Raw genomic sequence first — 25,032 nt, 5'->3', positions numbered from 1 at the left:
ATGTGTTCAAAACTAATTCTTTTATTTTTTTTCCTTTTAAATACACTTTATTTTTTAGAGCAGTTTTAGATTCACAGCAAAATTGAGCAGAAATTACAGAGAGTTTCCATATAGTGCTGCCACCACACAAACACAGCTTCCTCCACTGTCAACGTCCCACACCAGTGGTACATTTGTTATAATCCATGAACCTACACTGACACATCGTTATCACCAAAGTCCATAGTTTATATTAGGGTTCCTTCTTTGTGTTGTACATTCTGTGGTTTTTGACAAATGTATAACATATCTGCCATTGTAGTATCATACAGAATAGTTTCACTGCCTTAAAAATCCTCTGTGCTTACTAGACTATTTATCCCTTCTTCCTAACTTGCTGGCAACTGCTGATCTTTTTACTGTTTTCATAGTTTTGTCTTTTCCAGAATGTGATATAGTTGAAATTATATAGTATAAAGCCCTTTTAGATTGGCTTTTTTCACTTGGTAATATGCATGTAAAGTTCTTCCATGTCTTTTCATGGCTTGCTAGCTCATTTCATCATAGAACTGAATAATATTCCATTGTCTGGATGTACCACAGTTAATTTATCCATTCACCTACTGAAGAACATTTTAGTTCCTTTCAAGTGTGGCAGTTATGAATAAAGCTGTTGTAAACGTCGTGTGCAGGTTTTTGTGTGGACGTGTTTCCAACTCATTTGGGTAAATACTAGGAAGTGTGATTGATGGGTCATACGGTAAGAGTATGCTTAGTTTTGCAAGAAACTGCCAAACTGTCTCCCACAGTGACTATATGATTCATCTTGCATTCCCACCAGCAATGAGTGAGAGTTCCTGCCACCCCAGATTCTTGGATTATTTGGTGTTGTCAGTGTCCTGCATTTGGGCCATTCTAATAGGAGTGTGGTGATTTCTCATTGTTATTTTACTTTGCATTTCCCTAATGATATATGATGTGGAGCATCTTTTCATATGTTTACTTGCCATCTGTATATCTTCTTTAGGGAGGTATCTGTTCAGGTCTTTTGCCCATTTTTTATGGGTGGTTAATTTTCTTATTGTCAAGTTTCAAGTGTTCTTTATATATTTTGGATAACAGTCCTATATCAGATACATCTTTTGCAAATATTTCCTTTGTCTGTGGGTTGTCTTCTTATTCTTTTAAGCCTCCATATTTTTTAACTTTTATAATATATATTTTCAATTGCTTTATACCTTCTTAATATCTCATTCTGATCATCTACTCACTGATTTTATTTTCAACTATATTCATTTTTTCCCTCATATCAAATATAATATTCAACTATATTTATATTCATTTTGTTATTTAACCTATCTGACTTAGAATTTCAATTATTTTATTTTTAATACCCAATATCTGTAGTTGGTTCTTCATTATTCCTTATTATTTTCCTAATATCCTACTTTAGTTTCCTGAAGATGTTTGTCCTGCTTATTTAAGAAATATGTTTGATCCGGACCAAAAATTCTGTTTCCTCTGGGATAGGTTGTTCTGTTCTTGGCCTTTTTTTTCTTTCACCCCTCTTTTGTATTCCTGCAGTGTTTATTTTTTTCTTTTCTGGAGCCCATATTCACTTGAGACTGTCAACTACCTCGACTGATAATATGTACAGGCAGTCCCAGGTTCAAATTTATGCCTTTCCTGCTGAATTTATAGAGTCTAAGTATGTGTGTGGGCAGAGAAATAGGTTTAGGTCTAAAGGTGGAGATATGCCAGAGAAATAGTTCTGTTTTTGCTATTAGATGTGCAGGTAGAGATATCATGCAGGCATTTTGGATCTCAGTAGAGAGTCATGGTTGGTGATATAAATTTGAAAGTGAGCAGCAGTTAGTGGAACTAAAAATTTTCCCGGGAATAAGAAGAAAGAGAAGGTCCTGAAGTTTGGTTTGATTGGTGAAAGAAGGTTAAGGGAGTTTAAAGAATAGAAGTGTATCTAAGGCTGGTCCTGGCCATCAGAATGTTTAGAAGGAGCAATGTGTCATCTAGCCTCACCAACCTGATCTGCTTTATCTTTGTCAAATCTGGGTCATTGTTTCAGGCTTCTGTGGAATAGTCTACATGGTATGTAGTAGCAAGAGACCTGGGATAAGGAGTTTTAGGCCCTGCTCTGCTAGTGATGAACTGTGCTATTTTGGGCAAGTCATATTTACCTTTCTACCTTTTATACTCTAAAACTTCTATGAATCTTTAAGGAGGTATGGTTATAAATAATCTAGACCAATAGTTTGACTAAAAAATATATATATTTTCTTGAGATGTTTCACCAAAATAGAATTAGTTAATAAGAGTACCATTAGTTTTAAGTACTGATGGATTACTTTTCAGAAAAATTCTTCTAATTCACGCTGCCATTAGCAATTTTTTGTTAAGTATTTATTTATTTATTTGTTTATTTATTTATTTATTTGGGCTGCACCAGGTCTTAGTTGCGACATGTGGGATCTTCATTGCGGCATGCGGAATTCTTAGTTGCGGCAAGCAAACTCTCAGTTGTGACATGCATGTGGGATCTAGTTCCCTGACCAGGGATCAAACTCGGGTCCCCTGCACTGGAAGCATAGAGTCTTACCCACTGCACCACCAGGGAGGTCCCAACAATTTTTTTAAATGTTTATTTTAGTTCCCTGACCAGCCGGGCCCCCTGTGTTGGGAGTGAGGAGTCTTAATCACTGGACCACCAGGAAAGTCCCCCACTGACAGTTTTTAAGTGTGCTTATTTCTTTACAGCACTACAGCATTGGGTTTGATTTTTTTTTCATATTTGTTAATTTACTGGACATGATGTAAAACCTTGAAGTTTAATTTCTGTAATTATTTGCAAGGCTATCAATTCTTCCAAGTATTTGGGTTTTCTTGTGTATGAACTATTTGTTTGTAGTCTTTGATCATCTAGTAAGTCCTACAGATTAAAAAATTCTATCAGTCATTATTAAGTGGGAGAATAACAGATGTCTCAAAGTTGTTTTCAAGTATTAATTCTCAAAGTTTTTTTCAGGTGCTTATTAACAAATAAATATGTTACTTGTTACAGTTTGTGGGGAAAAGTGGATTTTAAGCCTTTAAAAGGCTTAAAGTACTATATTTAAATAGGTGGTGAAATGAAATAGTTAAGAAAGTGAAATGTTAACATTAACCAAATGAGAGAACTATAAATCTTGATATCTACTTTTCAAGAAAGGTGATATTTTTAATCAATGAATCTCATTTGTATTATATGTTAATATAGCTGAATTTTAGATTACTTGTCTTCTGAAAATGTATTTTTAATCACCCCAGTGAGTATTATTTCGAGTAACCATGAAATGGAGAAGAAAAACCAGATATTTTATGTTTAAGAGAAGCTTTTGGTAACATCCCATTGGTGGCAACAATTCATTTTAGATACCAGCTAACAAATGTTTATGATGATTCAGGGGACTTCCCTGGTGGTCCAGTGGTTAAGAATCCATCTTCCAATGAAGGGGGCATGGGTTCAATCCCTGGTCAGGGAACTAGGATCCCACATGCCACGGGGCAACTGAGCCCACACACTCTGGAGCCCGAGTGCCACAACTAGAGGGCTTGCGTACCACAACTGCTGAGCCTGTGCACTCTGGAGCCCGTGCACCACAACTAGAGAGAAACCTGCATGCTGCAACAAAGGTCCCACATGCCACAACTAAGACCCAACACAGCCAAAAAAATAAATACATAAAAATAAATACTAAAAAAAAAGTTAACTCCTATCAACACATTAAAAAATGTTTATGATAATTCAAAGAGGAGGCAAGAACTTTGCGATGTGAGAGTGTTATTCATATGGGAAATTAAGTAAAAAAAAAAAAGATGGTGCAAGAGACAAAATTTAAAATGAGACTTCCCTCTCACTCTAGACTGGTAAGCATCATATATTTGCATTTCATATATAGTATTGAATATGAACAGATTTTCAGTATGAGACTGGTAGTTGTTTATAGGGAATTGTTTATAGGAATGATAAATCTAATAGTTTCTTTATTTAAAAAGAATGTAAATAGCATTAAAAATTCTCCAGGGCTTCCCTGGTGACGCAGTGGTTAAGAATCTGCCTGCCAGGGCTTCCCTGGTGGCGCAGTGGTTTAGAGTCCACCGGCCGATGCAGGGGACATGGGTTCATGCCCCAGTCTGGGAGGATCCCACATGCCACGGAGTGGCTAGCCCCGTGAGCCATGGCCACTGGGCCTGCGTGTCTGGAGCCTGTTTTCCGCAACGGGAGAGGCCGCAACAGCGAGAGGCCTGCGTACCGCAAAAAAAAAAAAAAAAAAAAAAGAATCTGCCTGCCAACGCAGGGGACACAGTTTCGAGCCCTGGTTTGGGAAGATCCCACGTGCCGCAGAGCAACTAAGCCAGTGTGCCACAACTACTAAGCCTGCGCTCTAGAGCCTGTGAGCCACAACTACTGAGCCCACAAGCCACAACTGCTGAAGCCTGCGTGCCTAGAGCCCATGCTCCACAACAAGAGAAGCCACCGCAAAGAGAAGCCCACACACCGCAATGAAGAGTAACCCCCACTCGCCACAACTAGAGAAAACCCTCGTGCAGCAATGAAGACCTAACGCAGCCTAAAATAAATAAACTAATTAATTAAAAAAAATTCTCCGGATACAATTTCCCCATACCTCTCTAACCATTTCTCACTTTTCTCCATCCCATTTCTGCACTATTTTTTTTACTCATCTTTTTTTATTACTTTTCTTGCCATATCTCTTTGTTCAACTTCTTTCATTTTCTGTTTTACTCTTTTCTCTGATTTTTAGTCATTCATTCTTTTTCTTACCTGCCAATTGCCCCACTCTCTTCAGTCAGTTTAACTTCTCCCACTTACCTGTTAACTTTTTTTGTCCATCAAAGCCCACGTTCATGAATTAACACACAGGGCTCCCCAAGGACTTACTTTCTTCTCTTTCATTCTTGAATTGAAGTATGGTATAGAAGAACTCCAAATTAAAAGCCATGAGAGTTGAGTCATAAATTGATGTATTTGGTCTTAGGCAAGCTGTTTAATGTTTATGCCTCAATTTCTTCATTTATAAAAAGGATTGAAGCTAAATCTCCAAGGAGCCTCCTAGCTCTACAATCCTATGATTCTGTGGTGTCTTAACTTTCACATGTTTTTCCTACTGTGCTGACCTCATTCATTTAATAAATATTTATACACCTACCATGTATTTATAACTCCTATAATTTATGTGAGGAATCAAAAGAAATAAAAGACAGGGTTCCTGCCTTTGAATTGTTTATAGTCTGTCTGGAGAGGCAAGAGGTATCTGCATATTAACCTTCAGTTATTTCCAGTCTGTTCCTGTTCTTTCTACACCAGATCCATATTCTCAAGGGAATACCAGCTATTTTATTTTCTTTATTTTTTAAAACATCAGTTTTACAGGGTTTTTGTTTTTGTTTTTTTCTGGTGGCCACGCCTCACAGCATGTGGACTCTTAGTTCCCCGACCAGGGATCGAACCTGCTCCCTCTGCATTAGAAGCTCAGAGTCTTAACCACTGGACCACTGGGGAAGTCCCTGCTACCTTAGTTCAAACCTAATTTCTGGGGGAGGGGCAAGTTTACCTCTGAACACAGTAAAAGACTCATTTTTATTTTCTTATACATGTAGGAATCCCCACTGTAGTTGTTCTGTAGCATTACTTTATGTTGTCCTCTTGATTCCAGTCTGGAATTTATTCATGATAGGAAAATTTATTTCAGAACCAAGGGGATTGATTTTTATTGTGATTTAGTAGATGATCACTCTCTGTCCCTATCTTTGCGTGCATACATATGTCTGTGCATTTATGTTTGTATAATCATATTCAAATGTAATGTTCCAGATGGCTGAGTGAATGTGACCAGCAAGTCTTTCCACACGTATATGCTTTCTTCTCTGGTTTGTTTCTGCACCTATGTTGTAAGGGGGTATTGCTTTTAGAGAGTTGTCTTTTCCTTTCATTGGCCCTATGTGCTCTCTGGTAAAAATATACCACTCCACAGGGATTAGGGACAGTCGGGGGAGGACAGGAGGGAAGTGGGCGTACTTATAAAAGGTCAACACTGGGACTTCCCTGGTGGTCCAGTGGTTAAGACTGTGCACTCCCAATACTGGGGGGCCCCGGTTCGATTCCTGGTCAGGGAATTAGATCCTGCATGCCACAACTAAAAAAGATCCCACATGCTGCAATGAAGATCCTGCATGCGGCAACAAAGATCCTGTATGCCACAACTAAGACCTGGCACAGCCAAATAAATAAATATTTTAAATAAATAATTAAATAAAAAATAAAAGGTCAGCACTAAGGATCCTTGTGATGGAACTGTTCTGTATCCTGACTTTGGTGATAAGTACATGAAGCAACACGTAATAAAATTGTATAGAACTAAGTACACACACACACACACACACAAACACATATACACATGTGAATACAAGTAAAATTGGGGAAAACAGAATAAGATAGGGGAATTGCATCAATGTCAATATCCCTACTGTGATTGTACTATAATTTTGCAAGATGTTACAATTGGGAGAAACTGAGTAAAAAGTATACCAGATCTCTATTATTTTTTTCAACTGAATGTGAATCTATAATTATTTCAAAAGTTCAATTATAAGATAATAGCAATTTAAAGGGGTCTGTGCTGAAAGATAATTTAACATATATAGCTGCAGGAAGCACACTGACATATCACTTTGAGGAGCATGACTTTCCATTTACATCAAAGGATGCTCTGCTAAATAGATTTTACGCATTTTTTATTGCAAGTTTTCTTATGCATGTATGGAAAGTGAAGCAGTAGCTGTGATGTGTTGTCTCCATTAACAGAAGAACTTTGTAAACACTTAAGTGATGCCAGTTTTATATCAGTCTCATCTTCTGTGTACTGGGAAATCAGTTAATTCTAATAATGGGTCAATTTTTTCATACAATTCATAGAATCAAAGTAAAGGTTTTGGAAGTTCATACTGTCAGGAAACATTTCATATTGTGAATGCTGCTGTAAATCTAAAACTTTCAACATTGAACAAAATGCTTTTTTTTTAAATAAATTTATTTATTTTATTTATTTATTTTTGGCTGCGTTGGGTCTTTGTTGCTGCACGCAGGCTTCCTCTAGTTGCGGCGAGCAGGAGCTACTCTTCATTGCAGTGCTTGGGCTTCTCACTGCGGTGGCTTCTCTTGTGGAGCACGGGCTCTAGGCATGTGGGCTTCAGCAGTTGTGGCTCGTGGGCTCAGTAGTTGTGGCTCGCGGGCTCTAGAGTGTAGGCTCAGCAGTTGTGGTGCACAGGCTTAGTTGCTTTGTGGCATGTGGGATCTTCCCGGACCAGGGCTCGAACCTGTGTCTCCTGCATTGGCAGGCAGATTCTTAACCACTGTGCCACCAGGGAAGCCCCATTGCTTTGTTTATTGAGTAACAAACAAATATTAAGTTTAGTGGAGCATAGAGTCATGGTCAAAAACAAAACGTTTGTACTATATTAAGAAACTCAGTGTAGCAGAAAATTTATTTGGAATTGGTTATATACTACATTCACAATTCATGATTGCATCAAAACAAGCCTGATATTCTATCAATAAAATAGGAGCTGTAGTTTTCAAAATTTGCAAGTGTTTTTACATACATAGAGTATTTCACCTAGAACATTTTTATGATAATCTGATGGTGAATTTAAAAAATGTTTCAGCAGGTCAATATTTACATTGTTTCTTTGCTGCCTGTCAGCAATAAGATTTTAGAAATATTTGAAAAATATATGTACCACTCCATATTTACTGACTGAAAATACTCAGTGAATCTGAGATGGAGTGGTATCCTAGTTTTTAAAACATATATATCTATTTTAACCATTTTTAGCAATCTAAAATGTAACAAGATTGTACGTATGTTACTTCTCATTCATTCTTTTCACCCTCCATTCCATTCTAAGACACTTTAATCAAATCTTGACTCAAATGATTTTGGCCCTTTCCCCACTCCTCTCCTACTTCCCAGACACACACCAAGGACCAACCAAGTTAGGTAAATCTGGTGTCTGCTGTTGTTGCTATTTCCCCATTATTAGTAGATATTCAGTATTGGATAAAGCTGTGGTTTCTTCCTCTTGTGCTCGTGCTTATATTTTTCTTCTAGGAATGAGATACTATACATAATGCCTAAGAAATAGGCATGTTTTTCTTTCTCCTTGTTCCTGTACACGTTTAGTCTTTTGTGCCCTTACTTATTTTTTTGTTTTCTCTCTTTGTCCCCCTTAGTTGCTTTTTTTTTTTTAAGTATATATCTATTCTGGACTGAAACGTGTTTTCTGGAGGAGCTGGTATATGAAAATTACTTGTTGACTCTTTAACCATATGAAAACAATATATGCAACCATTTTGTTTGAAAATTATCATTGTTAACAGGACTTTTAAGTATCCACAGGCATCTTAGGGGGAAATATTTGATTGGAATTAATTTAAGCTTAATTCTTATTCTTTTTAACACAGTATTTCTCAAACTCCAAGGCGTGCAGAATTCACAAATTGAGATCTGGCATCATTTTCAAAGAGAGACTTTCAGTAATGTGTAAGTAGTTTTTTTTTTATTTCGATTTGTTTTTATTAGCTGTTTTCTGTATAAACACAGTGAAATGTTAATTTACCAGATCTCTTAATAAGAATTAGGCATATATTCACCAAGTAACAATTATGAGTAACAAGTGACACAAAATAACTTACTGAAAGGAGATGTTTTAAGCATGCCCTGGGTCAGTATTAACTGAACACCATTTATTAGAAACAGCATCTCCAAATATAAAGAATACTGGTTTGAGGGACTTGAGTTCTTGTCCAGGCTCTAGCACTAACTAGCTGGGTCTCCTTAAGTAAGCCATCTTCTGTGCTTCAGTTTCTTTGACTATAAAATAAAGGATAAGACTATCACTAATGAAAAGATCTCTTCCCCTTTAAAGGTCTATTATTCCTATCTTAATTTTTTTAAATATAAATTGTTAATCTTTCAAAAAGGAACCTTCAAATTACACAGCTGTGTTTTGATTTTTTTGTTGTTGGCTTTTGCTCGGGAATAGATATTGAGAGAGGAAGTGGTTCCAGAGTAGACTAGAAAACAAATAAGTGCCCCCTCGCTTAAGAAATTTGCCCCACATAGTCCATCAATTTGGGTTACTAAAAACTTACTTTTAAAAAGTCAAGTTGGGGGATTTCCCTGGTGGTCCAATAGTAAAGAATCCACCTTCCAATGCTGGGGATGCGGGTTCGATCCCTGGTCAGTGAACTAAGATCCCACATGCTGCAGGGCAACTAAGTCCATGTGCCACAACTACTGAGCTCACGTGCCTCAACTAGAGAGCCCGCATGCCGCAAACTACAGAACCCACACACTCTGGAACCCACGGGCCACAACTACAGAGCCCACGCATCCTGGAGCCTGCGTGCCACAACTAGAGAAGAGAAAACCCACACGCCACAACTAGAGAGAAGGCCGCACGCTGCAATGAAGAGCCTGTGCGCCACAACGAAAGATCCTGCACGCCTCAGCGAAGATCCCGCGTGTTGCAACTAAGACCTGATGCAGCCAAAAATAAATAAATAAATAAATAAATAAACCTTAAAAAAAAAAAAAAACAGTTCCCAATTCAAGTGAAAAAAAAGCAAGGAGCATATTGTAGTAGATACGATATGCAAAAAGAAAAACAAAGTCAAGTTGGCTTGGATGGGTTAAACCTTTTTTAAAAGAAAGCAAACCTACTGTTAAATATGATACACAAATAAGATTTCTTTCCTTTCAAAATCTCCATAGAATACTGATGCTGAAGGAGTGCCAGTTTTCAAGGAGATGGGGAAAGGAACAACAAAGTAGGAGTCACTTCTATGCATGGAGCTTTCAGGAGAAACTGGTAGAAAAACTTTGGGGGCTTCCCTGGTGGCACAGTGGTTAAGAATCCGCCTGTCAATGCAGGGGACATGGGTTCAAGCCCTGGTCTGGGAAGATCCCACATGCTGCGGAGCAACTAAGTCCGTGCACCACAACTACTGAGCCTGCGCTCTAGAGCTCATGAGCCACAACTACTGAGCCCACATGCCACAACTGCTGAAGCCTGCACACCTAGAGCCCGTGCTCTGCAACAAGAGAAACCACCTCAATAAGAAGCCCACACCGCAATGAAGAGTAGCCCCCACTCTTCGCAACTAGAGAAAGCCTGCATGCAGCAACGAAGACCCAATGCAGCGAAAAATAAATTAATAAAATATGAATCAATTTATTTTAAAAAAAGAAAAACTTTGCGCAGGGTGAAGGCAGGCACTTGGGATCTGGAAGGGTGGTAGGAGAAAAGATGGCTAGGGGTGGAATAAAGGAATAGAAAGAGATGTGGAAAAATAAAACTAAACAAGAAACTCTTTGAAGGCAGAGGCTAGCTTTCATCAGTATCATCACTGGCTCTTAGAATAGTGTGTCATCTTAAAAAGTATTTATGAAAAATTCATTGAATGAATGAATCAATTACTTATTCAGTAAATTTCTAATTTCGCCCACAGCCCTGATGGTTAGTTAGACTCAAATCATCTAGTTTATCTGTGTTTACCCTACATTCAAAAACTATAGTATTTAAGGTAATTGGGGTTCAGAAAATTGACTCTGAATTATAGAAAAAAGACATTACATTTAGTATAATATACTTGAGGAAGGTTATAAAGTGAACTATTTATTCACTTAAAATTTTTTTAAGCACCTACCTACCATACTTTGGGTACTAGCTGGGAGAGGAAAAATGGGGTACTGATTATAGTGTATATTTCTATTTGATGGAATATTATGCAGTCATTTAGTATAATTATGAAGATTATAACAGTTTAGACTAATGCTTTTTAAATAAAATAAAAATATTTATATTTTATATTGTAACTGCATATAGAAGAAGAAGAAGACTAGGAAACTGTTAAATATAAACCAGATTTATTATTGTGAATGGGATTATAGAATTTCTTTTTCCTTCTACTGTTCTGTACAGTTCACAAAGTTTAAATGAAAATCCACATACATTTAAATTGTTTTGAAAACTAAGATGAACATATATTGTCTAGAAAAAGGTAATAGTGTATCATCAAAGGGAAAGAGCAAAACTGTATTTGAAGGACAGTAGATAGATTACCTTGGTTGGAAGAAAAATGAAAGGTGAAGTTTAGAAAAAGATGGGAATGAAGGTCTCTAGCTTAGTTTTGATAATGTAAGAAAAGATGAGCTAGGTTAGGTTTTTAACTGTGGAATTACATTTTTTTTAAAAGAAAGAAAATTTCTTCTAGCTTATTTATTGAAGTGAACTGGAGTGAGGGGGAGTTGAACTGGTCCATTGTGTTATCAACCGTTTTCATGTATAATCTTGAGTTTATGACTATACTAGGCCCTGTCTCAAAGACTTTGCTCCTTTTACCATTTCAGTAATAGTATATAATTTTGCAAAATTTATGTTCAGATTTGTTTTTCATATATCTTTAAAATGTTATCCCTGATTTCCACTCTTGCCTTTTCTTGTCCTTAGAGTTAGCCTAGGTAGCACATGCTTTACTACTTGACCTAATGGAGTGATAGAAGAAATAAAAAAGAATCTGAATTGATGGGGCAGAGATAGAAAGGGAGAAAAACAGGTCAGTCTCCCTTAGTTGCTGAATAGATAAGAGCTTTCTTGTAATGATTTCTCAATTTCGCTCCCATGAACCTTTTAGGAATAGAGAGCACATCCTTTTTGTTTTCTAATCTCAAAGAAAATAGATGTAATTTGAAATGAAATACTAGCCAAGTAGGTATCTGAAATTTTAAGAAGATGTCTGTAAACATCTTATGAGCTAACTCCTTAAGTTATCTGTATCATGTTGAACGAAGAGGAATTAAAAAGACAATAACTGATTAATCATGTAGTATTATTACTTGAACTTTAGTAAAGTTGTTTCAGGGTTTTATACTACCGTGATTATTTCGAGAACTGTTGGATCAAATATTTGTTTTGTGTGGCCCCCCCATTTCCAAAACGAATTTAAGGAAATTTACCTTCTAAGAAAAAGAAAGGAAATTTACCTCCTAATTGTCTAGGGTTTTTGCTCTGATGTACTACACTAAAAGTCCCAGTTTTGTACATGATGACTACGAATGCTTTCCTCAAATGCTCTTTCCAAGTAATTTTTGTTGGCTCTTACCAACATAAGGCATTTTGTCTTAATATATGTTTAGTATTTTCCATGAGGATTGTAAATTTTACACTCCAATGGAAGTCTCTTGGTTTCTTGAAATTGTTAGGAAATACTATTCATTATTTATTTCTGTGTTAAAGATTTTCAGTATTTTCTCTGCCTTGTAATTTGTAACAACGTCTTCCCCCTAGTTTCTAAACCTCAAACTTACTTTAAAAACAGTTGATTTGGGCTTCCCTGGTGGCGCAGTGGTTGAGAGTCCGCCTGCCGATGCAGGGGGCGCGGGTTCGTGCCCCGGTCCGGGAAGATCCCACGTGCCGCGGAGCGGCTGGGCCCGTGAGCCATGGCCGCTGAGCCTGCGCGTCCGGAGCCTGTGCTCCACAGCGGGAGAGGCCACAACAGTGAGAGGCCCGTGTACAGCAAAAAAAACCAAAAAAACAGTTGATTTAAAATAAAAAGTAGAGGTGCATTTTCAGTATTATAGACTCTTTCTGAGAGAATTAAAGAGCATTTAGATCTAGAAGTCACCTGGGATGTTGCCAGCTGTGCTGTTGACATTATATGCTTTGTCACCAGTGAGTGCCTTCAGATATTTTTGCCTACCTTCTTTACCACTCTCCACACCCGAATGAATAAATGGAAAACAACAATAACAACAACAAGGCAAGGGAACTGGAGTAATATATAATTTACTATTCTGTCAATAAAAGTAAGAATATTTTATCACCACTTTAAAATTGATTGCTCTTACATGTATTGATGAAGAACTTTAACTTGTTCCCTTTTAGTAGTTATTTACTATATTCAACTGCAAATCAGATCAAATGATAAAAATTTGTAAACCAGGAAGATGTAACAAAAACAATTTTCATACAGTTTTTTCCCAAATATCTGCTTATTCATATAATAGCTGTTTATTTCCAATGGCTAAGGTAGTAGCTTTCAAAAGAACCTATTAAACATATGTATGTTTTCATCATAGTACTGTTTCCATTCTCTTTCCCTTCTTTCTGCATAGCAAGACATAAAACTTTATTGTATGTAATAGTAACTATACGCTTTAGTTTAAATAACATGACGTTACAGTCTAAGAAAAAGGAGAATATTTAAATCTCTTCATTATGATGAAAGGAAAGTGCTCTACTAAGGTAATTTTTAAGACTCGTGTCTATCAAGAGCTTATAATTTAAAATTTATGCACACATAAAAGCAAATAAACACTTACAGAAGCTGTAAGTGTATGTGTTGCTTTGACCCAATAATTCTACTTCAGTAAATTTATCCTGAAAAAAATAAGAGTTGTAACCAGAGGTTTATGTTCAAGGTTATTCATCTTAGCATTTAAAAACTATCAGCAAAATAAGTAGGAGTAATAAATGATCAACAGTAAGGAAGTAGGTCAATAATGTTATGTCCGTTAAAATACTGTGCAGCCATTAAAGAGTTATTTTCAAACACTATTTAATGAAGAAAATAAGTTAAATACAAAAGTGCTTTGTTTTCCTACTTTAAAAAAATGGATAGATGGTCAGCTGTTTTTTTGTAGAACACCTGTAATAGGCCGTCAGCTGAGAGTGACTATCAGTGTTTAACAGTTTTCCAGGAGACCAGGTTATTATTACTTTCCTTTACTGTCAGTCTGGGACAGTAGGGATTTCTGAAAAGTTTAAGCCGTTCGTTTTGTGCAGAAATCTTATGTGTAAGGGAATTGCTACATAGGAGCCATATATACCTAAATAAAACTAGTAGGAACATTCGATCCTTTTTTAGGTGTGTTTTCTAAGCAAAGAGTGAGAATATTTATAGAGTATATTTAAGCAATGGATACAAATTCCAAAAAATGTGGCATGAATTCTGAAAACTCATGACATTAGCCATATAGAAAATTAAATGAATTTTGGGATTATGATGAAAGTGGTGATAATTATATTATAAACAAGTATATTACATAAGAATTTCTTTGCCTCCAGGTATTTTATAGTCTACAAAAGAAGGCTGTTTACTTTAAATAGCATATTCTAAAGTATGTTCTGTGGGTTTTTTCTAGTTTTTAAGTGGGAAAATAGGGTTTGTTGTTCAGATAGACTGGGGAAATCCTGGATTAAGGGAAGTTAATCAGGTACCTTTATCAAAAGATTTCCAAGGCTTTAATTTTTTTATATATATTATAAATATACAGTACAATATTTGTCCATAAAATCCTTTCTTTGAATTTTTTGGAACTAAGTCTAACATGAGACACATGTTTGGAAATTTCTGTTTTAGGTTAAACTTTTTTTCCTATAATTCTTATATAAGTAATGACAGTACTGTGGTGGGGCCTGGGGGTGGGAATGTCTTCTCCTAGTTCAAGAAACAAATAAGGTTTAAGTGATACTAGACAACTGAAGGAAATTTTGCTATTAAAGTGTTTGCAAATACATGATGAATTCCACTTTGTGTATTTTTTCTTTGTATTTGTTATAAGCATGCATTACCGTTAAAATCGCTGCCCTACTTTTATTATTTGAAGTTCTTCTGTTTTTTGTATCTTCTGAAACTCATTCAGAGTGGATTTTTCTTAGTGTGTTTTATAATTTTAGAATAGGAGGTCATCTTCAACAGGGCTTTATCTGTGGAAAACCTGTGTTGAGGGTACCCTCTAGAACTTTTTTGCATTTGCTTCCCCAGGGCTATCACTAGCCTGGGAACACAGTTATCATTAATATCTCAGTTTGGAGCATCCTGGGACCATGCAGATGGCTTAAGATCAAACCTCAGATCCAAGTGTGAGTAGGCCTATTGTTATACATTCTCAGAAGAGACTTTTTACTTCCCCCAAAGTAGGGCTCAGATTGAGGCAAACTTTGTTATCTCCCTGTACCAGTGGATGGATTTTTTAAATCCACTCCTTAACTGGGGATGTAGTTCTTTGAGGCTCTTCTTTTTATACAGATGTCTCAGTTCTAATCCCCTATCTTATGTGGTCCCAAAGCATTGTCTCCTGTCCCTGTAATACCTTTTAAAAATACACGCCCCTTGATTACTGAGGAGATCAGCCAAATTCTCCCACCCAGTATGAGCTTATACACTGCATTCTGGCATTTTGGTTTCCTCACTGTTTTGGGGCCCTGGGAATTTCCCCTTACATTTTTACAAGTTAGTCTATGCATTTAAAAGAATGTGTGTTTTTTTGTTGTCTACTTAGGTAATCTAGGCTTCCATATTGCCAAAAATGGAAATTTATGCATTAATTTTATAATCAAAAAATAATGCTAAATATAGTCCTGTTTTTTTAAAAAGCATACTTTTAACATATGAAAATGAAATGTGTAATACTAGCGTGTTTAATCAGGGAGGTAGTGCACTTTTTTTAGTTTTTCTTATTTGTACACAAACCACTTATATTTATTTGACTTATTATAGGAGAATATTTATTTGACTTATTACAGGAGAATACTATCTTTTACTTTTCTTTCAGATGTAACCTTCTGTAATGGAAGATGATTGAAGATAAGGGGCCTCGTGTTGCTGACTACTTTGTTGTAGCAGGATTAACTGATGTTTCAAAGCCTCTTGAAGAAGAAATTCACTTCAATGATGCTTGTCATAAAGTAGCTAAACCAAAAGAACCTATCACAGATGTTTCAGTTATTATTAAATCTCTTGGGGAGGAAGTGCCACGGGATTACACGTGTATTGATGTTACCCCAACTGGACTGTCAGCTGATCTCAATAATGGAAGTCTTGTGGGGCCGCAGATTTTCCTTTGCTATAGAAGAGGAAGAGATAAGCCTCCACTTACAGATCTGGGGTAAGTAATTTTTAAAAAGAATTATTGTTATTGATCCAAATAATACACCTTATAGATTTTGAAGTTAACTGTTCAATTTGTTTATTAATAGATACATGGCAGCTTTAGAAAAATAGACATGTTTATATCCAGAATCCTGTATTCTCTTCCTGTGTTCCTTATATCTTTTCAGTGTCTCTTCCTTCTACAGGTTCTAGCATTTTTGTCTGAGTTTCTTTCTATTAAAGATAGGGGATGGACTTCCCTGGCGGTCCAGTGGTTAAGACTTCGCCTTCTTTTGCAGGGGGTGCGGGTTTGATCCCTGGTCAGGGAGCTAAGATCCCACATGCCTCGCGGCCAAAGAACCAAAATATAAAACAGAAGCAATATTGTAACAAATTCAATAAAGACTTTAAAAATGGTCCACATCAAAAAAATCTTAAAAAAAAGATAGGGGAGATAATTTGAAAAACATTTATAGGAAAGTATCAGAAATTAATGTATTATCCTACTCATAAAATTTTTTATTATTTTTAAAGTATGAGAAAAAGGTGGCTTTTAAGGATCGGTTATAATGATCATTATAGTTGGGTGCTTAAGTCTGTATGCATCAAACAAGGATCTTGGGTAAATTAGTGCCTTATTTAGGATATTGTGTTGAACTTGGGGCTCCCTTTTTATATAATAGCTTTACTGAGTTATAATTCATACCATCCAACTCACCCATTTAAATTGTACAATTCAGTTGTTTTTAGTATATTTATAGAGTTGTGAAACCATCACCACAATAAATTTTATAACATTTTATCATGCCCCCAAAATAAACAATCCTGTATTCATTATAGTTTCTGTCTAATTCTCCCTAACCCCCTCAGCTGTAGACAATCACCAGTCTACTTTCTGTCTCTGTGGATGTGCCTAATTCTGGACATTTTATATCAGTAGAATCATACTGTATATGGTTACCTTGTGGCTGGCTTCTTTCACTTAGCATAATGTTTTCAAGGTTTATACATGTTGTAGTATGTGTCTGTACTTTATTCCTTTATATGGCTGAATGATACTCCATCTTATGGGTCTACCACAATTTATTTATCCATTCATCAGATGATGGACATGTGAGTTGTTTCTACTTTTTGGCTCTTGTGAGTAATGCTACTGGAAATGTTAATGTACAAGTTTTAGTATAGACATATGTTTTCACTTCTCTTGTATATGTACTTAGGAGTGGAATTGCTGGGTCATATGGTAATTCTGTGTTTAGCCTTTTGAGGAACTGCCAGTCTGTCTTCCAAAGTAGCCGTACCACTCTGCATTCCCATCAGCAGTGTATGAAGGTTCCAATTCCTGCCAGTCCTGGCCAACATTTTATATTATAATTTTGATTATAGCTCTCCTAGTGGGTATGAGATGGTATCTAACTGTAGTCTTGATTTGCATTCACCTGATGGCTAATGATGTTGAGCATCGTTTCATGCGCTTATTAGCCATCTATATATCTTTGGAGAAATGTCTATTCAGAATCCTTTACCCATTTTTAAATTGGGTTGTCTTTTTATTGTTCAGCTTTGGGAGTTCTTTATATATTCTACATGTAAGTTCCTTATCATATAAATGGTTTACAAATATTTTTTCTTATTCTGTGGGTTGTCTTTTCACTTTCTTTATGGTATCCTTTGGAGCTGAAAAGTTTTTATTTTGATGAAATCTGATTTATGTATTTTTTTCTTTTGTTGCTTGTGTTTTGGTGTTGTATCTAAGAAGGCTTTAACTAATCCAGAGTTACGAAGATTTACATTTAAGTTTTTGTCTAAGAGTTTTATAGTTTCAGCCTTTACATTTAGATCTTTGATCCATTTTGAGTTAATTTTTGTGTATGTTGAGGAAAGATTCCATCCTTACTCTTTGGCATATGGATATCCACTTCCAGCACCATCTGTTGATGAGAATATTCTTTCCCCATTTTCAAAAATTGGTGATAAATGTATGGCTTTATTTCTGGACTCTCAATTCTATTCCATTTGTCTGTATATCTCTCCTATCTAGTACTACACAGTTTTGGTTACTGTGGCTTTGTAGTAAGTTTTTACATTAGGAAGTGTGAGTCTTCCAAGTTTGTTCTTTTTCAAAATTGTTTTGGTTATTCTGGGTCCCTTGAATTTTCCTATGAATTTTAGGATCACCTTGTCAATTTCTGCAATGTTTGGGTTTTTTTAAAAAAAGAGGAATATATATGTAAAAGAGGAATATATAAATGTAAAAATATATATATACATATGTATTTATTTATGTAGAAGATTCTCCCTGAAAAACTGAAAGAAAAAGGCCAAAGGTAGGCTAGGAGTAGCTCTAATAATGTCTTCACGATAGATGAAGGGTTTATAGGGAATGAAGATTAACTTTCTTGTTTCCATGGCTCTGTTGCAAAAGGGGATAGGCTTAACTTAAAATATTCTCGTTAAAAATAAGGAAGATAGCAATGTCCCTACTAACATCAGTAGAAGGGCTATAAAAGTTCCATCTCCCAATATATTAAGTCTAAAAGTGAATAGCCATGTTTACTCATGCCTAAGGGGAGATAGGATGAATTGGAAGAGCTCCTGAACATTCTTCTACTTTTAAAATTCTATTACTTAATGTTTGATAAAAGTTATATTAAACTCAGTCTTTATTGTGTTAATTCATGAATTAATTACAGTAACTTTAAGTGGGTTTCAGAACAGGTATAATATTGCTTCATATGAAGTTTACATATTAGGGAAAATAAGCCAGCTATTAGATCTTATTTTTAAAAGATTACGTTAAGTTGCTCCTATGATCACTGATCACTGTCAGAATTCTAGTTTGCAGGGCTTCCCTGGTGGCGCAGTGGTTGAGAGTCCGCCTGCCGATGCAGGGGACACGGGTTCGTGCCCCGGACCGGGAAGATCCCACATGCCGCGGAGCGGCTGGGCCCGTGAGCCATGGCCATTGAACCTGCGCATCCGGAGCCTGTGCTCCGCAACGGGAGAGGCCACAACAGTGAGAGGCCCGTGTACAGCAAAAAAAAAAAAAAAAAAAGAATTCTAGTTTGCAAATAAAATGAAGGGAATGTTGCAGATTCTTGTTAGGATGTTGGAGCTGCCTAAATTAGAGATGAGGAATTTTCCAGGCATAGAAAGGATTCACCAACAGGAAAGGACTTGAACTAGAATGAATAAATTAACCACTCTTATGGCTATTCTCATATATTTGTCATTGTGGAGGATATAACATCATTATTGCCTTTAAACTAAGCTTATAGTTTAAATAGATAAGAAAAGTTACCCAACAATATAAAAATCAAAAATAGTGATATAAGTATTATATACAATAGCACAGTACCTGATTAAAGAAAATAGGTAGCTTATGTATCAAATGTACTTATATTCCATATCTTTTAAGAATTTGAGGTAGTAAATAGTGGTTTGTTGTTCTGTGTGTTGTATTTTTCTTTTCTTGTTTTCAGTTGAACATCTGTGTGCCAGACATTATTTTGGAGACCCTACTAGCACTCTCATCTAATTCTGCCAAGATCCTATGAGTTAGATTTTTAAATTTTATAGTTGAATAGTATAAGGCTCAGAGAAGTTAAGTAACTGCCTAAGATAATACAGCTGGTACCAGGTGGTAGGAGTTCGAATTCAGATATGTCTAACTTCTCTGTTATAATGCCTTTAAAAATTTTTTTACTTATTTATTTTTTAAAATTGAAGTATAGTTGATTTACAATGTTGTGTTAATTTCTGCTTTACAGCAAGGTGATTAGTTATACATATGTATACATTTTTTATATTCTTTTCCATTATGGTTTACCTCAATATTGAATATAGTTCCCTGTGCTATACAGTAGGACTTTGTTGTTTATCCATTCTATATGTAATAGTTTGACGATGCCATTTTTTAGGATTAAGAAAAAACAAGACAGAAAAGCAAGATCGAGAGGAGGAGGAGGAGTAAGCAATTAGGCTAACATTGGGATATACATAGCTGCTATGATTAAGCATCAAATTTCACTCTAAATTTTCAAAATAGAACGTTTAAAGAAAAAAATTTTTAAGTTTGCTGACAGCTGAGACAAAAGGGAAATTAAAAATTATATTAGAAAGAAATAATATGACCAATTTTTGACACTAAATTTTATTTGTATAATGGGATTTTATAAAAGGGAATACTGATTGACGTTGGGGACATTACCTTCTATAATAATTTTTATAGCAAATGAAGAAACATTTAATATAATAGGGCTTTATTATTATTTTTTTTTTTTGCTAACGCCAAAGACTTAGCATTAAAGTACAAATTAGTGAATTCTGTGAGGGAATAAACTAATATTATTCAAGCATGGTGTTTTCTTTGTTTTCCCAAGTACTTTAAGTAACAGTATTTAGAAAACTTAAGGAATGGGTGCCTGGCCTGTCCTTTATGAAAAGCTTATGATTTTACCATAAAGGAGAAGGGGGAAACTTTCATTTGTACTTTTGATGAAAGGTAGACTTAAGGTCATTTACTCTTTTGAAAGCCTTAAAACTCTCTCTTAAAGCTGAAGGAAGTATTGGAGGTAAAAGTGTGCAAGCAAGTTCTCTACTGTATGGCAAGGAGCCTTTTGTAAAATTTTAACTTTGGTCAAAATACAAGGTTGCTTTTTCCAAAGATGATGCTTGGTTTTAGAGACATATGTACACCTATCTGTCATACATACATGATACACCTGTCTGTCTATCTATCTGTTAAATGGAATGCTAAAATAAGTACCTTTGCACAAAATTGCTATTCTGTGGTTTATGTCAATAAACAGAGGTTGATATAAATTTTCCTTACATTATTAATTTTTGGTAGGGAAAACAGTTACTCTTTAATTTTTTATTTAATTTATTTTTATTTTTTAAAATATTTATTTATTTATTTATTTGGTTGCTCTGGGTCTTAGTTGTGGCAGGCAGGCTCCTTAGTTGCGGCACTTGGGCTCCTTAGTTGCAGCTTGAGGGCTCCTTTAGTTGCGGCTCACTGGCTCTGTAGTTGTGGCATGCAAACTCTTAGTTGCGGCATGCATGTGGGATCTAGTTCCCAGACCAGGGATTGAACCCGGGCCCCCTGAATTGGGGGCACGGAGTCTTAACCACTGTGCCACCAGAGAAGTTCCCAGTTATTCTTTAATTTTATATGGGATGGTGCATTCAAACTTGGCAGTACAATTGGAATATCTGCTACATTTAAGGATCAGTTTATGATTCCTGACAATATTACCTTTCATATTTGCAGGTGCTTTGTAATTGTGTACTAATTTATTTTATTTATTTTTTAGGGTTTTATATGACTGGAAAGAAAGATTGAAACAGGGGTGTGAAGTTATCCAGAGTACTCCTTACGGACGCCCTGCAAATATTAGCGGCAGTACCTCATCACAAAGAATTTATATCACTTACCGAAGAGCCTCTGAAAACATGACTCAGAATGCGTTGGCTGTTACAGACATATGTATTATTATACCCAGTAAAGGAGAAAGTCCACCACACACATTCTGCAAAGTTGACAAGAATCTCAATAACAGTATGGTAAGTGACTCTTTTGCACTGATAAAATTAGCCACGGATGAAAAGAGCATAATTTAAAATAAATCTTTGGAAAACAGCATAGCACAATTACTGAATTAAAAAATAGATTTTTTAAAGATGTCAGATATTTTATTTTTAGGAAAGTAATTTAGTTGTACTTTCAAAAAGAGCTGTGCAAAAAGCTTTCTTTTTTTGTGTAATTAAATAATTTTTCCCCCTTACTGCAAAAGTGATGCACTCACCAAGGGTCACCCCTCCACTTGTGCACTAGATCCTGTATACTCACCTATTTGAGACATGGATTCAGCAATCCTCCCTACTTTTTTTTGAATCATCAGTTTTTCATTCTCTAGTGGGTTATTTCCTCCAGCATGCAAAAGCATGTTACAATACCTCCCATCTTTACAAAGCTTCTTGATCTTTATATCCCACTCCCATCTGTTCCCCCATTTGATTGTTCTTTATACTAAAACGTCTCAAGAGTTGACTGTATTCTGTCTCCTTCCTCACTTTGACTCTTTCCAGTTAGGCTTTTGTCTCCATCATTCCACCAAGATTGCACTTGCTGAATCCAGTGATCAACTCTTCATGTTAATTTCTTAGTACATTTAGACATAGATGATCACTTCTCCCTTCTTGAAACAGTGGCAGGAAGAGAAGATGCAGTCTCTATCCTCTGTGCTCTCTGGCTTTTTTCCTCCTACCTCACCAGTTATTCCCTTTCTGCCTTTGCTAATTTCTTCCCAATTCGCTAACTGCTACACAACAGAGTGCCCCAGGGTTCAGTCCTCAGACCATTTATCTTTAAATCTTAACTCACTTCGTTGATGATCTAATCATTTAAATACAGGCTATGTGTGGATGACTTCTAAATTTCTGTGCCCCCTCTGGATCTTTCTAATTCATTATCTCTTCTTAGATATCTTATCAAATAGGTTATCTCAAACTTAACATGTCCAAAACTGAACTCCTAGTGTCCCTCTCCAAATCTACTTATCCCCATAATTTTCCTCCTCTAGTAAAAGGAAATTCCACTCTTCTAGTTACTCAGACTAAAAATCCTTGGAGTAATCCTTAACCTTTATCTTCTACCTCTCATTCAGTTCTTCTGTAAATTCTGTTGACTTTCATTTCAAAACATATTTTGAACTTGAACACTTCTCAGCTTCTCCACGTGCTGCAGCCCTGATCCAAGCCATAATCATCTCTTAACTGGATTATTGCAGTGGTCTTCTAATTCAGGAGTTAGGCAAACTTGAATAAAGGGCTAAACGATAAGTTAGCTTTTGCAGGTCATATACAGGCTCTGCGCAAATTCATCCTTTGTTTTAAAAACAACCTTTTTACCAGTCTTAGCTCAGTTGTACAAAAACAGACCTTGGGTCAAACGCGAGCCGTAGTTTGCCAGACCCCTGGTTTAGCTGATCACTGCTTCCACTTCCTCCTACAACCTATTCTTCACATAGCAGCAAGAGGGATGCTTTTAAAACAAATTAGATCATATCTCTCTTTGGTTTACAACCCTTAATGGCTTCCCATCTCACTCTTAGTAAAAACCAGAGTCCTTCCACTAGCCTTAAGGCCATACATGATCTGTAATTGTAATTATCTCTTTTTTTTAATTGCTGTTTTAAATTTTAAAAAGAAATATGTACTCAAAAGAAAAATTGAGACGGGGAGGGGAGCAAATCATGGATCTAGGAAGTAAAGAGTGAAAGTTCTTGTTCCTGCTTCCATCTTTTGTGATCCTTTGCCAGGATTAACAATTAAAAATTTGGCTTGTATCCTTCCAGACCCTTTTGTGTGCACATATGTGGAGTATATGTAATATGGATAAATTCATCCTTTATTTTTCAAAAATTGGAAATCTCAATATATTCTGATATAAGCTTTTTTTAACTATCCACCTTTATCAGTTAATATAACTCTTCTTAATTCTTTCAATGATTATATAGTATTCCAGAAAATACAAATGAAGAATGATGAATACAAGTTATTTCCAGTTTTTCCCATTACTAATAATGTTTCTTTGATCAATTTTGTGCCTTTTTCTTTGTATATTTATTGGAGTGTTTCTGGAAGAATAAATAATTGTAACTAGAATTGATGGGTATGGTGTACATTTTGAGAAGTGTTGACAGATTGCTCTGAAAAAGTTGTGACAGTTTATATTCCCAGCAACCGTACTGTATAAGAATGCCCTTTGGGGGCCTCCCTGGTGGCGCAGTGGTTGAGAGTCCGCCTGCCGATGCAGGGGATACGGGTTCGTGCCCCGGTCTGGGAGGATCCCATATGCCGCGGAGCGGCTGGGCCCGTGAGCCATGGCCGCTGGGCCTGCGCGTCCGGAGCCTGTGCTCCGCAACGGGAGAGGCCACAGCAGTGAGAGGCCCGCATACCGCAAAAAGAAAAAAAAAAAAAAAAAAAAAAAAAAGAATGCCCTTTGCCAGGCCCTGTACCTCACCAACACTGGTTGTTATCAATCCCTTTTTAATTATTGACTATCTAATAAGAAATCATTCTAATTTTAATTTGCATTTCTTTGATTATTGTGGAGGTTTAACATCTTTTCATATATAACAGCTTTGAATGGCTAAATATTTCTACATTAAGTGGATGTGCCACAGTTTATTCCATCTTCTATTGTAAGACATTTAGATTCTAAGTTCTTTATATTACAAGCAAAGCTGTTATGACCATAGTTAGAACGACATCCTTCCTAAAATAATTTACATTTATTGAGCTCTTATGTGCTGTCTCTTCTTTTAAGCTAGCGAGAAGAGAAATACCGGAAGCTTCAGGTAAAGCTGCAAGAAAAAGAAATGGAGTGTATTGATACGTGACTGGATACAACACAAATCTTAGGAGTCTGAAAATGTTTTTAACCCCCTCAATAAGATAGTAAAATAGATCTGTATTGTGTAGTGGTTAAGATCAGTATAGCCAAATGGTTCAGAGCACAGACTCTGGAACCGGAGTGTCTGGATATGAATCCTATCTCTGACACTTATTGGCTTTGTGACCTTGAGAAAGTAACATAACTTCTCTGTGCCTCAGTTTCACAATTGTAAAATGAGAGTGATAGTAGCATCTACCTTATAAGTAATTGTGATGGTTAAATGAATTTAGAATCATGTTCCAGTACATATAAGAAAACACTATATATGTGTTAGTTTATTATCTATAAATATCTTTCAATTCCAAATTTTCTTTTAGAAAAATCTGCAGTTTTAAGGTAGTAGCAGTATTTGTTTAAAATGTCTAAATAGGTAATTCGAAAAATGGATGCCGACGGTATCTCAGTTGTATCCTAAAAGAGTTATTTGCAGCTATGTGACCCCTACTTGTCAACAGCCATTCATATACAAACTGCCCTATTCTTTCATGCTATCCTTGCATTTTGATCTGATGATTACATGTGACAGTGGAGAGATTATGGTGAAGGAAGAAGATCATGGTAGCAAATAAGTTTTACA

At 36.0% G+C, this 25,032-nt stretch overlaps 1 protein-coding gene across 5 annotated transcripts in view; it reads left to right on the top strand.

Moving 5' to 3' along the window:
* DENND4A (DENN domain containing 4A) overlaps positions 1–25,032 on the top strand; it is a 134,969-nt gene that overhangs the window by 17,540 nt on the left and 92,397 nt on the right. For 3 of the 5 annotated variants that reach the window (XM_081227615.1, XM_081227612.1, XM_081227616.1), the window contains exons 2-4: positions 8,519–8,597; positions 15,675–16,007; positions 21,310–21,559. In XM_081227615.1, coding sequence (XP_081083741.1) covers positions 15,697–16,007; positions 21,310–21,559 — 561 coding nt within the window. In that variant the 5' untranslated portion in view covers positions 8,519–8,597; positions 15,675–15,696. Of the gene's footprint in view, positions 1–8,518; positions 8,598–11,568; positions 11,675–15,674; positions 16,008–21,309; positions 21,560–25,032 lie in introns of all 5 variants that reach the window. The other 2 variants (XM_081227613.1, XM_081227614.1) reach the window with 2 other exon arrangements.

Source organism: Mesoplodon bidens, assembly GCF_964165515.1.
Source record: "Mesoplodon bidens genome assembly, chromosome: 3".
Taxonomy (NCBI): domain Eukaryota; kingdom Metazoa; phylum Chordata; class Mammalia; order Artiodactyla; family Ziphiidae; genus Mesoplodon; species Mesoplodon bidens.
Note: the sequence above shows the minus strand (reverse complement) of the source record. Positions and strands in the feature narration are given on the sequence as shown.